General features: G+C 57.1%; 1 protein-coding gene across 1 annotated transcript; it reads right to left on the bottom strand.

Annotated features, from left to right (window-relative positions):
- Positions 1-3,229: 3,229 nt before the first annotated feature.
- Positions 3,230-11,289, bottom strand: Tbx2 (T-box 2). Its single transcript, XM_005350454.2, has 7 exons — positions 10,593-11,289; positions 9,251-9,518; positions 8,276-8,422; positions 7,134-7,210; positions 6,878-7,041; positions 5,798-6,438; positions 3,230-3,766 (listed from the first exon to the last, which is right to left on the bottom strand). Exons 1-7 carry the CDS (start codon positions 10,985-10,987, stop codon positions 3,314-3,316), a joined length of 2,145 nt encoding a protein of 714 aa, XP_005350511.1. The 5' UTR covers positions 10,988-11,289; the 3' UTR covers positions 3,230-3,313.
- Positions 11,290-14,374: the final 3,085 nt, after the last annotated feature.

Below are 14,374 nucleotides of genomic sequence, written 5' to 3'. Positions count from 1 at the left end.
TCCCCCAGCCCGAGAGTCCGGTGGCCGCTTGGGAAGGTGGAGCCCAGTTCCACGCCCCCCGGAGGGCAGGGCCTTTCACCGAGGCTCAGACCCCGTCCAGAAGCCTCGGATTAACCGCGAGGGAAATGCCGTGTCCTAGGTCTCGGGATCCACGCAGTTGAGCCGCTACGGGTCTCATCGAGCCCCCGAATTCTGAATCTCCCAGTTCTCCCGTGAATCACAGTCAATCCTAAACCAGCACACAATTCTGCCAGACCCCACACTCCCCATAGAGAGTCTAGGCGACACGGTAGGTCACCCACCAATAGGCCTCAACGGCCCCTCGACCCGTTTCACTCACACACGCCCCTCTGCAGACAGGTTTGCCGTCCAAGGCCTCTGGTAGCCGGTCCTGAAGGGTTAAGAAGGCCGTGGGGTACCGGAGCAGCGGGTACACGGGCGCCTGAGCTAATTGGCGACCCCAGAGACAATGAAGGCTGGAAGGCTGGAAGGCTGGGAAGGCTGGGAAGGCTGGTAGCTTAATTGGGCCTGGGAGAAGCCTGGCCTTTGTCTAGGACAAGGCCCAGCTCGTAGGCTGCAGGATCTCCATGCTGCACTTGGCCTTGAAGCAACTGGGTCCCAGGGAGCACTGGGTGGGCAACTCCGGGAGGGGGGCGTGTAAGGGTGAAAGCAAGGGGGCCAGAGGACTCTCCAAACTGCGCTCCAGGATCTGAAGTAGTGCCCAACCCGAACTACTACAGCAACCGCCAGAATACAACAGCGGCCGGGCTGCTGCAGCGGGCCTTCCTAGACAGACCCTCTCGGGTGGCTGTTCTGCTGCGATCACGCCCACCACCTCAGGTGGTGCCCCCTGGTGTCCGCAGGCTGGGACCCACAGCTAACTCCCAGGCTTCTTTCCGGGTTAAAAGTGAGAGGCCGCAAGAAGCCAGTGCAGGCCTTGCTCTGTGAATTTTCCGGACGTTTCAGCCCAGAGAGACCTCGAATAAAGGCAGAGCTAAGGAGAGATGCTACTTGAACTAGGGGAGGAAGCGTTTCTGTTCCTGCTTGGTTCGTGGACCACATTGCCGGGTCAGTCCAAGTAGATTAGAGACAGGGAAGCCATACCCACCTAGGGCTGGGATGATCCTCTACCTCTCAACCCAAACCCCGCCCAGCTCTCTTTCCCTCAGCCCATGGAATTCAGCGTAGTTTGGGGCAGCCTTCTCCCAGGAAGTTAGATAAGTGTGTCATCCCAGGAAGGAGTCCTGATCATCTGATGCCCCGGAATTTTCAGTTCCACCTGCATTTCTACCCTCCCTGTCAAACCCCTGTCCCTGATGTCCCTGGGCTAGTTGGAGGCCATACAAGCCCCAGGGGTGCACAGCGCCTAAAGAGCCAATCTCCTTGGTCAGTCCCCCTGGATTTAAAGGAAGGAAGGTGGGGGTGTTCAACGACCACAAACCCAGGGGCATATTGAAGCAGTAACTGCTTGCGAGTCACCCCGACCACGTCGGTTAAGGACTGAAGGCACATGCCAGTTTGGTGATATTGAGAAGGGAAGGCTGCGGCCCTCTAGAGGGAAATGGATGGGAGTAGCTGTGGTTGATGAGTGGGTCTTGGGAAGTACTAGCCCAGTGGAACTGGTGAGATACAATGCGACCCCCTGAAAGTCACCAACCAGCCCGAGGCAGGGAGGGGGCCAGCTTGTTGACCATCATACTCACATCCCTGGAGTTAGTCGAGGTCTAAGGAGGAATTTTTAGGGCAGATTTTGCACTCTATCCAGCAGCCCAAACACAGAAAAATTCCGGAAGGCTGAGTGATGGGACGGAATTCTGGGGGCCGTGGTATTAAAGGAACACAGTCACCCCAACACACACACTAGAAAGGAGAAAGAGAAAAGGGAAGCACACACTTCCCAGACCATGCACCCAGAAAAGGGAAGCACCCACTTCCCAGACCATGCACCCAGAAAACGTTGAAAATAGGTGATGATGAATTTTTCACAGTGTCCTAGAAGTCAGAGACCAGGCCGCTCTTCTGCGCTTGGCTTGGCTCTAGCGACCAGGTTGCAGGAGCAGCAGGAGCTGCGGACACACAGTTAGTGGCCAGCAGAGGGAGCCCAGGCTGCGGGCCTGGGTCGCGGGGGACTGAGAGGCTGAGCGGCGCCTCCAGGCCCAGCCTGTGCCCGGCACCGGCGCCTCGAAGCCTCGCAGGCCTGCAAGCCTTCCCAGTCGTGCCGCCACCGTGGCCGAGGTGCAGCTGCCCGGCAGATAGGGACACACAGCCTTTTTTTTTTTTTTTTTTACCCGCCTTAGTCCCTTCTTCTGCGCCCACAGAGCCCCAGCCCCGCTCTGCCCACAGAGCGCACAGCGCGGTTCACTTCGCATCGTAGCGTTTTATTATTTACTCGCTTCATTCTCTTTCTGGAGCAAAAAGTGAAAACCTGAGGTGGGGGCCCGTGGGCCTGGCGGGCAAAGCCGGGGCGCAGAGGCTGAGAGGCCCGTGGGATGGGCCTTCCCTGGGGTTCGGTGCCTCCCCCTTCCCCAACAGCCAAGGATCCTGGGGCCCTGTACAATATAGATGCTCATGTAAAATGAAAAAAAAAATTAAATACTATGAGTTAATCTCTAAATATATGTACACAGTAATGTACACCTTTGAATAAATTAATACGAATTTGCATCTTCTGTGAACCTTAAAGCTTATTTACACAAATTACCATTTATTTCATAAATATCTTTTGCCCCCTGGGGACTCAAAGCCGAAGTGCAACTTCCTCCGCTGACCCAGGAGTAGAAGTAGGAGTGGCGCCTGTCTCTGGTTAGGTGGAGTGGGAAGACCAAACGGACAGGACTCCTAGCTCAAGTCTACACTGACTTCAGGCTTCTCTGGCTCCAGCATCCTCCACCCCAGTTTCTCACGACGTCCTGGCCCAAGGCCAGGGACAGTGGGATACTGTCTAAAGCGAACACCTCTGCCCTATGCACATTCTGGCTTCTGAAGGGACGTTGGACTCTAAAGGTGACCATCTCCACCCCCATATGTTGAAAGAAGGAGGTACCCCCCGTAGTTGACTCTCGAGCAGATCTGAATCAAATCCAGTGGCTCCAAGTGCGACCGTGTTGCAGGTAGACTGATTCCTCCTTGAGGTCCCAGGGAAGCGGCCCAGATCCCCGACCTGCCACACGAGGCTCTATTCTGACTGCTGAAGCCTGATTTTGCTTCTTTATTTAAATAAATACCCATTCTGTGCCGTACACGTCCCAGGCAGCCGAGGCAGGCAGCCCGGCCTGGGAGGCCCGTGTGGGAGCGCAGTAGCCAAGGAACCCCCTCACTTGGGCGACTCCCGGCCCGGGGAGAGGGCTCGCTGGCTCTCCAACCCACTCACCAGTCTCTGGATGCTCTGCAGTTCACTGGCCGCCTCTTTGGCTGAGCCGCTGGGCGATAGGGCCCCACGGGATGGGCCCCCCACTTTTCGGAGAGCCAGCTCGGGCAGTGGGCTAGGCTCACGGCTACTTCCGCCTGCAGCCTTGGAGCCCTCCGCAGCCAGCCCGGTGGTAAGGAGACTAGTGCTAGGTGGAATGGTGACCGGGATCTGGTAAGGGCTGAAGCGCAGGCGAGGCCGGGCACTGCCCAGGAATGGGCTGCGTGATAGGGAACCAGCGGCGGCCGCGGCAGCAGCTGCAGCGCTGGTGGCGGGTAAAGCCGAGGCGGCGGCGGCCGCTGCTGCCATGTAAGTGTAGGGGTAGGGGAAGAGGCCTCCGAAAGTGGGCATTGGGATTCCCTGGAAGAAACAGAAGGAAACAAGGGTTAGAGATCTGTCGGAAGGGTGGTAGCCCTAAATCTACATTTGATATACCTTGCCCTACTCGAACCAGAAGTCAAATAACTATAAAACCACGGGCTCACAGGTAGAGATGAGCCCGTGTGCCAGGGCCAAACCCAGCGTGTCCATCGCCTAGGGTGAGATGCAAAGGCTTGGAGTTGCCCTGCTCTGTCTGAGCTGGCTGGTATGGTAGGGGTAAGAGAATAAGCATGGGCTGGCTGAACTAGTATGGGCAAAGGCCGAGAGGGGAAGACATAGGAAAGACATGAGGTCAGGTGGCTAGTAGGCAGCTGATGCTGTCATATAAGGTCCGGCTCATCTAGCACAATGGTTCCTCCATGGCTTCTGTCTGCACGGTCCAAGTTGCTGCAGGAACACAGGCTTGGGAAGCAGGATGCTCACATCTCTTGCCTGCCCAGGGGTCTCCTGCCTCAGCCAGGATCTGTATGCAAGGGCTAATCAGTTTATAAACTGGCCTGAATGTTTGACAAAGAACTGGCGGCACTTCTGTGGCAGCTGAGGACAGAATGCAAAGTCTTTGCTGGTGGAGGGCCCAGCAGCCAGGAAGCTCTGGACAACCAGGGCACTCAGCTCCTGAGGCTCCCGATTTGAGATTATCTGACCTTTGAGATAATGGCTTCTGCCCCAGAGTGTGTGCCCATGGAGCAGGTGATTGGGGGCTGACAGTACTAGAGTCGGAGAAAGCTCCAGTCCTGGTTCAAACAGGAAGAAACCAAGACGCAGTTTAGCCTGGAGGAATGCAAGAGCAAGTCCCCACTGTACACTTCAGACCTGGCATTGTGGGTTGGGAGGAGGCGAGGAAGCTTTGAATTTCCCAAGATTTGGTTTCACCTGACACACAGCTACGGGCTTATCCCCAATGTATCAACTGATTTCTCATAGCTCAGGAGTATGCCCTCCTTGGATTTGCACCTCCTGACCAGGCTGTGTCCAGAAACCCTGACTTTCCCTAATTCCCACAATCACCAGAGTTTGTCTGGGGAGGGGATGTTCACATCCACAGAAAGCCAGGGGGTACAGATCAACTGAGTCACGGTGGTTCGGGTGCCCTGGTAATGATAAGCTCTGTTCAAAACTCTTTTCAGAGCCCCACCCCCGACTTTACACATACTCGCTTCTGAACCAAAAGCCACATTTTCAAAAATCTAAACTCCTATTTTCCTTCCCCGGAGATAAGATCTCAAGGGTTCAATTTGCCAGAAACCTCAGAGGGAAGAAACTGAATGAAGGGATTCCAAATCTTTCCACAGGGAATATTCCACCCGAGTAAGGAAAGAGGCCGCTCTACATCCGATCTCCTTATTGTGCCGCTGGCCACATTTTCGTCAACTCTCCCCTGGGAACTCAGAATTTCAGTAGGAGGCGGTGGGGGAACTAAGCCCCCTTCTCTGGATGTGGCTGAAGAGTTGGGGGACTCAGAATAGGGCAAAGACCAAGCCAGTTACTTGTCAGGGCAGACAGCTTCCTAGAGGACCTCAAAGGGGCCAGGGATACCTGTGATGTGAGTCACTTTGGTAGTCACTGTCCAGAAAATAATGCAAAATTCCCTCCTTCGTTCGTCCAGTCTACAGAGCCTTTTAGAGCCAGTCATGAGGTCAAGGATTCCCTTCTCAAAAGTTTCCTAGGGCCAGAAAAGCGAACCCCATAAAACCCAAGAGCAATCTTAACTGGTCAGTCAGAAAAGTGTTGTGGGGTGTTCTCTCACCCTTTGCTGGGGTTAGAGAAGGAAACAGGCCCAGAGAGGACCAGGGACTTTCCTAAGGTCACACAGGGTTCAGAAGTAATGTCCGGGTTAGATCATAAGCAAGCGTTCGGTTTTAACCTCTCAGGACCTAGAAGGCTTTCCTGTAGACCGGATTAGGTCTCTCGGAGGATGAGTGCCTACAGTATCTCTCAAGCTCTCTGCCGGTCTCAGTCACCACCAAGCTGGCCTCCCTCCTTCTGCTGCCGGCAGATCACAGGCCTTACCTGAGATGCCAGCATGTGCTGGGAGAGGTGGAACGGGAAGGGCGCCGCGGTGCTTGCTGCGCTGGCTGCGGGACCCAGCCCGCCTGCGTCCAGCCCTGCCGCGGTTCCGGGTCCCGCGCCTCCGCTATTGCCACCGCCTCCTGCCACCGAGGCTAGCAGATGACCCATGCCCATGGCGGAGAAGGCTCCGGGGCCCATAGCGAATTGTCCTGGGTGCAGGAAAAGAGGCTGGCCAGCTCCCAGCGGCCCAAAGAACTGCTGCCCGTGCAGGTGGCTGGAGAAAGCCAGGCCGGGCAGGTGGCCCGCACCCAGTGGGGACGCACTGTCTGTCTGCACCACCAACGGCGCCAGGCTAGGCTCCTTGCCCTCGCCCGCGTCCTTTCGCCCCTCGTCCTTTCTCCGGGCCTCGGCGCGTTCCTTCTCCAGGCTCCGCAGGCCAAACGGGCCGTCCCCACTGCCCTCCGTTGTTTCCTTGCTGCCTCTCTCGGGGCTGCGCCGCTCCCGGGCGCGTTCGGGTTCGGTCAAGCGAGCAGCGGGGCTGGCGTCCCGCGTAGGGCTGCGGCCCAGGGGCGCTGCTGCGCGCTCCTCGCCTGGTCGCTCCAGCTCAGCGTCGCTGTCGGCTGAGCATGGCTTCTCTTCGACTGCGGGGAGAGAGGGAGCACGGGTTACAGGGAGCAGGCGGAGACGGACGCGGGAACCTGGGCCGGGTCGTCGACACTTTAGACAGACCAGCTGTTGGGAAGGTCAAGTTGGGAGAGCTTCTATGGGCAGCTAGCTGCAGCTCACATAAATCCAAGACCCATTCTTACACTGAAAGAAAACCAGCCCTAAGAAGAAAACCTCATTTCTAACCACACATCCCACGGGGGATCCAACTCCAAAGGCTACCAAATGTCCTGGCTGCCAGGGACAGTCCTTAAATGGGAGTACCAAACTGGAAATTCTAGCCACATCCCGGTCACTTTTATCCAGGTCTTTAAGATTAGCCGAGCGCTGAACAAAAAGGTCTACTTTAAGGGGCACCCTAAGGGGACACTTCCAACTCCTACTTTCCAGACTCGGACCAAACGAGTCGCTTACCTCGAGTCCGGTGCAGACGCAGGGGACTGGGCGCTGCGCTGGGGGAGGGCGGTGGTTCACGCGCAGGCGGAGGGTCGCAGGACGAGGCATCGGACTCCGCGCCATCACGCTCCGGCTTGCAGTGTTCCTCATACAAGCGGAGAGTCGGCAGCGTTAGCTGCTTCCTGGGAGAGAGCAGAGGGAGATGTCAGCCGCCAACGCACCCCTCATGGCTTCCTGTGGCCGGCGCGTCACAGGCCACCCTCTGATCCCTCACCTTTTCTCTCGACGGCCGTTCCCGGTGTCCCGGAAGCCCTTGGCAAACGGGTTGTTGTCGATCTTCAGTTGTGTAATCTGAGGGACCGAGGAAGCGGCACAAAGTCAAGACCTGGCTCTTCTAGCCTGGCCGGGGGCACCCTGAGGTCAGCGACTACGGGCCACGGAATAGAGAGCCGGAGGTAGGGGGTGGGGTCGTGCCACCCACCAGGGATAGGAAGCCGGGAGGTGAGGCCAGCAGGCAAGCATCTAGGAAAGTGACAGGGTCTCTCTCTTACTCAAAAATAATCCCTCAACACGCACACACAGGCCCAAGCAAACAAACAGGCTCCTGTTAAACTATTCGGTACCTGAACACAGCGCCCGCACACCCAAGCCCGCAGGTCCAGGCAAAGGCAAATCACTGCACTCACAGGCCCAGAAGGGCAAGTTTACAAAAGATAAAAATAAATAAACAAGTGCCCATAGAATCTAACGAGTTCACTAGCTTCCATATATGGTCTAGAGACTAGGCAAGACCCCTGGTTTACAAAGACACAAGCAAAGACACTGGGACCCTCTCATTTAATCCACTATGATTATGAAGGCATGGACAAGTGGAGAAAGCCTTTTCACCTGAAGGAGAATTGTCTTAGTTTTTCCCACAGGGCCTGGGGCCTGGATAGACCCAGACGAGTGGCTTCAAGGGGCTCACCAGAGCTGTGCCACCTGTCCCACTCTTTGCCTCTCTCGGAGAGTCAAAATTGGACCCTGCATTCCTAGCATCTGTAGAACTTGGGCAGATTGCCCCAGGCGCCCTCTTTTCATTTAGATTCCCAGTCAGGAGCCAAGAAATGAACGAATAAAATGTAAAAATGTCAGCGGGAGCCTGAGTCTTTACTAATTGCTAAGTAAACATCTCCACTCCAGCGAGGGCCCAGCTGTTTGAGTGCCTCAGGGGAGTATGTGTGTCTGTGTGGGTATGAGAGGGAGCCCAGGGGATTTATGTGGGTGCTGCTCTTGCAAATCTGAGTGGGTGGCGGGTTCTTCAAGCTCTTTGAGATGCCCCTGCTATTGGGTGTGTTTGAATGGAGGTTTGGAGCCCGTACATGTTTGGGGATGTAGATGGATGTAGGGGCCAAGTTCACTTCCCGCCCAGCACACCTTGTCATTCTGGTAGGCAGTGACAGCGATGAAGTCAGTCTCTGGGAAGACGTAGGTGCGGAAGGTGCTGTAGGGGAGCTTCAAGATGTCATTGGCTCGGACGATGTGGAAGCGCGGCTGGTACTTGTGCATGGAGTTCAGGATGGTCTGGGAAGAGCGCGAGGTTCAGCTAGCGGCTCCCTGCCCCTGTCCTAAACCTTTCTATTACTGGGGACTGACAGCTTTCATCCTCTCTCTCTCTCTCTCTCTCTCTCTCTCTCTCTCTCTCTCTCTCATTTTTTTCACCTGCACTTCTTTTTCTACTTTTCTTTTGCTTTTCTTTCCAAAGTTATTTTCTCTCTCTATTACACCCCTCAGTCGAAAATAGAAATGAAACAAAACAGAAACAAACAAAACCCAACTCCGTGCTTTGACTTCACATTCCCTGACCTTGGCAAACTCCTGAAATACTAAGGAAAGAGAAGTGTGGGGGGGGAGAGGCTCATGGACTGCCTACAGTGCAATAGCACCCCCCTTGCCCAGTGAACCCCCACCATTGACTGGGATTAAGCAGAAATGAAGAGTTCCTCAGACTGTCTCATCTGCCTTGCTGGAGGGAATGGTCTCCAAAATGGCCTGAAGAGAGCGGGCTTAATTTCTGGATTCTCTAGCCTTAGGTGAGGGTTAGCTACAGGAGTAAGTCTTGGTATTCTCCAAGCTCAGCATATCCCGTCCCACAGGGCCTGCGCTTCTTGACCCATTGCCCGTAGCACCTGCCTCTGGCTTGAGGGGCTCTCAAAACCCTGACAGAAGGATCTGAGATTGAGAACAGCCTGGAACTTCCCATCAACTGTCCACATGCTCTTCCCCAGTGGCCCAGTGCCCCAGACAAGGTCACTCTAGGGGGTCCTAGAAATTCTGTAGCCTCCCTCTACCCGCTCAACTGTAGTGAGCAAACCCAGGTGCTCAACACCTTCCCACTCTCCTCCAACTCACAAAGCCATGCTTGTCGGAAATGTTGTTGGTGAGCTTCAGCTTGTGGAAAGCCACAGGCTTGGCCATCCACTGCTCCCCCGTGGCCGGACTGTCCGGATGAATGTACATGCGCTTGGGCATCTCCGGGTCGGCCTTGCCAGCCACCATCCACCGTGAGTTGTGAAACTTATAGCGGCAGTCATCAGCAGCCACAATGTCCATCAGCAGGATGTACTTGGCCTTCTTGTCCAGGCCGCTGACTCGCACCTTGAAGGGGGGGAACATCCGCCTCGGAGGGAGGGAAGGGGAACATGCTATTGGGACCCGGCTCTTCTTTACCCCTTTTACCGTCCTGATGACAGAATACCCCTGCCTGATTGCCCCATCTATGTTTGCAATAACCCTCTGTTTGTGCTGTGCTCTTACTGCTACTGGGAAGAAGACCCAACCTGCGGTTGTTACTCCCGAGACATCTCATTTCTGCTGGCCAGACCCTGTTTTGTAGTCTTGAATGAGCTTTGCACGCAGGTCTGTGGACCTTTCTTCTATTCTGATCTGGGATTAAGGCTGGTGCCCAGGAAAGGAAACTAGGCCCTTTAGAAATACGCTGGGTTTTTCTGAATTGCCCTGAAATTCGTTCAGGGGAAACACGCTCTTCGTACAGGGCTCATAGAAATAAATTAGCAAGGCCCTTGTCTGGGGAAACGTTAGGCGTAACCTTGATCAGGGATCCTGTGTCTGGAGTTCGGGGGAACAGGGTGAACCTGAGGCCTAGACTCTCAGAGCCTGAAGTGTTGGGAGGATTGGGCATTGTGTTTTTTTCTTCCGGCTTTAAGGCCTCAGGAGGTAGTTGGTCTTGAGCTCCATAGATAAGCAAGACTCTCTCTAGGGCCTAGCTGCAGGCTCAACAACTCAAGACCTGCTGCAGGAACCCAGCAGTCCGTCTGGAGCAAGCAGGAGGCAGGATGCTAGTCCTGCTATGGACTCCAGGGAACCGAGCGGAGAATCCGGGGAAGGTTCCTTCTCCTAGGAACTCCTAGATCGGCCCGGAGGCAGAAAAGCGAGACCTGAAGGGGCGAAGGAGATCCGCTAGGGCCAAGCCACTGGGGCTTTGAGATTAAGAAGGATTGGGACTATTCTTTAGGAGAGTGTTTTCGTTTTATTTCAATCGAGGGATGCTTGGTTTTCTTTTTCTTTTTAATTCGCTCCAGTGCCAAACGAGAAAAACGTCAGCTTGCTTGTCTGTGAAGAGGTGCGTGGCGCCAGAGCCAGAGCGGGGGAGCCGAGAGCACCGGCTCCGGGTGCTGGTGGGTGCTGTCCGGTCCCCCAGCCCGCCCGCCCGCCGGCCTGCCGGCCACCCTACCTCCCGGACTTGGTGATGACCATCTCGGTGCCCAGCTTGTGGAACTGGTCCCACAGCTCCTTGGCCTCCAGCGTCACCTTGGGGTCGTCCTCCACCTCGTCCTCGGGTTCCAAGCTCTTGAGTGAGCGTAGATGCGCGGCGGGCGGGTGCGGGCCGAGTGCCGAGACGTGCAGCCCCGCCTCGGCGGCCGCTGCGGCCGCTGCAGCCGCTGCCGCCGCCCCCGCCAGGCCCGGGTCGGGCAGAGGCTTGGCCAGCGCGCCGGGCGGCAGCGCTAGCGCCGGGAAGAAGGAGGGCTGCGCTGCCGCCAGGAAGGCGGACATGGGGAAGTCGGCGGGCCGTGGCGCGTGGAATGGGTGGTAAGCCATGGCGCTGGCTGCCAGCGCCGGCTCTCTCATCGGGACATCCGGCCCAGGCACCCGGGAGCCGGGGCCGGGGCCGGGGGCGCGCGGCTCGGACCCCCGGCCCGGGCGGCGGCGCGAGCGGAGGACTGACGGCACCGGCGACAGGCGCTGCAGCTGCTTCTCCCGGCTCCCCGTCCCGCGCACCTCAAGGGGCTCGGGGCTCTGGGCGCGGGGGCGGAGGGGGTTCTGCGCGGGGCTGGGCTGGGCTGGCCGGCTCCGGCGCCGGAGACCACGCGCGACTGGTTAGATCTTGTCCTGATCTCTGGAAAACTGTGACTATCTCACATGTCCTGCCCTGCTCGGATCCCCTGCGCTAACGAGCCAGGCCCCCCTTGATTGCTGATTTTACGCTTTTTGGACCAATTGTGGGTCTCCGGGGGCGGGGTTTTGACAGCTCAGGCCAAGCTCTGGACGGGAGGGGGGGCCAGGGAGAAGGTGTCGGAAGCCTCAGCAGTAAGAAAACATGTCAACAGAATAAAATATTAACCAATGACGGGCCAGCGGGCCCCGAGACCCCTCCCCCTGGCCTGGCCCCCACCCTGCCGCCCGCGCCCGGCCGCTGCCTGGGCGAGGACTGGGAAGCGCGGAGGGCCGACCTGACCCGCAGAAACGGCCTGAGGCAGGGGGCGCCAGGGTCCCAGGGCCTTGGGGGAAGGACCCCTAGCCGCGTGCCGGCCCCAAGTGCAAAGCATTGACACGTTCCGGAGAGGAGAGGGGGCGCCCTTTCCCTCCCGCGCCGGGAGGCCCGGCGGCTCTGGCCTGCGCCCCAGCCTGGCCTCCCACCCCACTCGCGGTCACCGCCCCGGGTCCATGCACTTCGGAGGGAGGCTGCGGGCACTGGAAAGAGAGGCCGGTGGGCGGGCAAGTCAGGAGACTCGGGCGGCCGAGGGCCCGGAGCCGAACTCAGGTAGCCGGAGCCGGTGAGTGGGGAGCCATGGTAGAACCCTGATGGGGCCTGCAAGGGCGGGAGTGGGATGCGGCCTTGCTCTGGGGAGATGAGGAGACCCCCCCACACACCTGCGTCTACCCCCACAGACTGAGGAACCTGTGGTTCCAGGCGGGCCCTGCATTTTGCCCAAAGTAGGTCTGTGTCAGGTTCCCAATCTAAAGCTTTCTGGCGAATGGGATCCTTGGGGCCAGGTAGGTGAGCGCACCTTCTGCTGAGCCCAAGGAGGTACGCGCGGGTTGATCCTAGACTTCAGATTCTCCACATGCTCTAGAACGAATTTTCGTCGCATCCGGTACTGGAGATGCAAACCCATCTCTTCCTAGGCACCGGCAACCTTTCTTCTCTAGAGTTTGTTTCCGTCTTTTGGAAGCTCAAAGAACCCTAGTTCAGGAATGCTGAGAAGTGCGGGTGGGAATCGGGGTGTCTGCCAGCATTTGTGAACACCCGCTTCGACGATCAGTCTTTGTTTTCTCTCTGGAGACAGCCCCAGTGCATCCGTGTGCGTGTTGTGGTGTGGTGTCTGTGTGGTGTGTGTGTATGTGTGTGTGTTGTACTTCGCGCCCAGTGTGATGCCCTCGGTACACAGAGCCATAATCAGGTGTGCCCAGAGTAAAAAGATCATATACTTGCCTCAAATAGAGTTGGGGCACGGCCCTTTATGCTTGTTTGGGGGGGGGGGCAAGGCAGGGTATAAAGTAGCCACAGTCGACACTCACACCCAAATAACCACTACAAGTGAATTCCGCCGCACCGGCCCTGTGTCCTGTGTCCGCATGGTGGGCACCTAAATCCATCAATGGCAAAGCCCAGGCAGCTTGGCCCTCCGCTGCGTACAGCAGGACTCAAGGCACTCGGTAGCTGACCTCCCAGAAAGGCGTTTAAAGGCCAACCGTCCCCGGTAGTGCGTGGCTGAGACCAGCAGGAGTCGTTTGGCCTCCACGACCTTTTTTCCTATGTTTCTGAGCCAATACCAGGCGCTTGTAATTCTTCATAGCCGCGTGCGCGTCTGCCCCACACGGTTTTTCTTTTCTTCAAGGACCTTCCTTACTCTTGTCTAGGTGGCTCCTCTCATTCTCGTCTCTGCCCATAGTGGACCTGTAAGCTCTAGCTTCGCAGTGTTTCTCAGCTGGGGAGAGACCCACTGCATAAATTCCAACTTAAACAGGATGTGTCTCCTCCAGGAGAGATGTATCTGAACACACTTGGGTAGTTACTGAGGTGAACAAAAAATAGCCAGGTCAGTTTTTCGAATCAGCAATACAGTTGCTAAATTGTGCGCGTGTGGACAGGCACTTCAGTACTTGAAAGAATTGTGTATGTATCGAAGTATGTATTTTGGATATTTTCCTGGGTAGCATAGAACAGCTGTTCTACCCGTCTGAACTCGAGATTTGAAACACGAAGGTTTGAATTATTTGTCCACGAACTTCAAGAAACCCGGCAGCTATGGCGCGGTGGTTGCTTCACAGGAGACCTGAATCCCACCTAAGGAGTTAAGAACCTGCCCTGCGGCTGGTCACAGGCTTTCCTGGCAGGCTGGGATTCCATCAACTGCTCCAGCCCACCATCAGGCAGTTAACCGGACGACGTGCCTTAGCCACTCTTAAGATTCTTTATCGACCCTCCCCAATCAAACTTCTGCTTAGAATACCCTTGGATCATCGAAAACTGGCGCTGGGGCGGCCCTAGCAGCCTCTCGAGCGGCGCCTTGCGGCTCGCAGCTCCAGCTCCGCCCTACCCCCGCCTGGGTCTATCTCCCCCTTCCCAGGAACAGGCGCCCCCGGGGGAGTCCCCCGGGCAGAGTGTGCGTGTCTCTTTAAGAGGCCCCGGGGGGCGCCTCGCGGGCCGCCCGGGGCTGGAGGGGGAGGGCACAGGCGAGGGCGGCTGGCGCCAGGCGGCCGAGGCTCCACAACAAAGCTCCGGCCCCTGTCACTTCGCATCGGCCGGGACCCGCAGACGAGTGGGGGACGCGCGCTCAGTCGCCCCTCCCTCTCTCAGGCGGTCCTAGGAGGGGGCGTCGGGCGGGCGCTGGCTTCGGGGTCCCAGGCCCCTTTCGCATGGCCCGTACACTTGGCTTCCCGCAACAACCAAATCGAGCACCGGTAGCCTGGCCCGGATGGGGCTGCAGTCCCAAGTCTGGCAGAGCTGCCGCCTCCCCGCCTTTTTTTTTTTTTTTTGTTGTTGTTGGTTCCATTGGCCCGGTAATAATTGAACATGATCAAGAGACAAGAAAAAGACCTCTCTTCTGAGTTGATCCTAAAAATCGCATAGGTCCCTGTGTGTAGGTGGAAAAAGCTTCGTCCACAACACCTGTGGGTATCTGCATGCACGACCTGGAGTGGATTTGTCTGAGCCCGCGCGGAGTGAATGCCAGACTGATGGAGGATGTGTGGTCCTGTGGCAGAGTTGGGCGAGGGGAACGTGAGCGCCAG

The sequence above is a fragment of the Microtus ochrogaster genome, chromosome 7 (genome assembly GCF_000317375.1).
Source record: "Microtus ochrogaster isolate Prairie Vole_2 chromosome 7, MicOch1.0, whole genome shotgun sequence".
NCBI lineage: Eukaryota > Metazoa > Chordata > Mammalia > Rodentia > Cricetidae > Microtus > Microtus ochrogaster.
Note: the sequence above shows the minus strand (reverse complement) of the source record. Positions and strands in the feature narration are given on the sequence as shown.

Coding starts and splice junctions, on each gene's coding strand:
- Tbx2 (XM_005350454.2), bottom strand. CDS start 10,987: ATGAGAGAGCCGGCGCTGGCAGCCAGCGCCATGGCTTACCACCCATTC. Junction 6,439..6,877: donor GCGTCTGCACCGGACTCGAG/GTAAGCGACTCG, acceptor CTCTCCCCGCAG/TCGAAGAGAAGCCATGCTCA. Junction 3,767..5,797: donor AGCACATGCTGGCATCTCAG/GTAAGGCCTGTG, acceptor TGTTTCTTCCAG/GGAATCCCAATGCCCACTTT.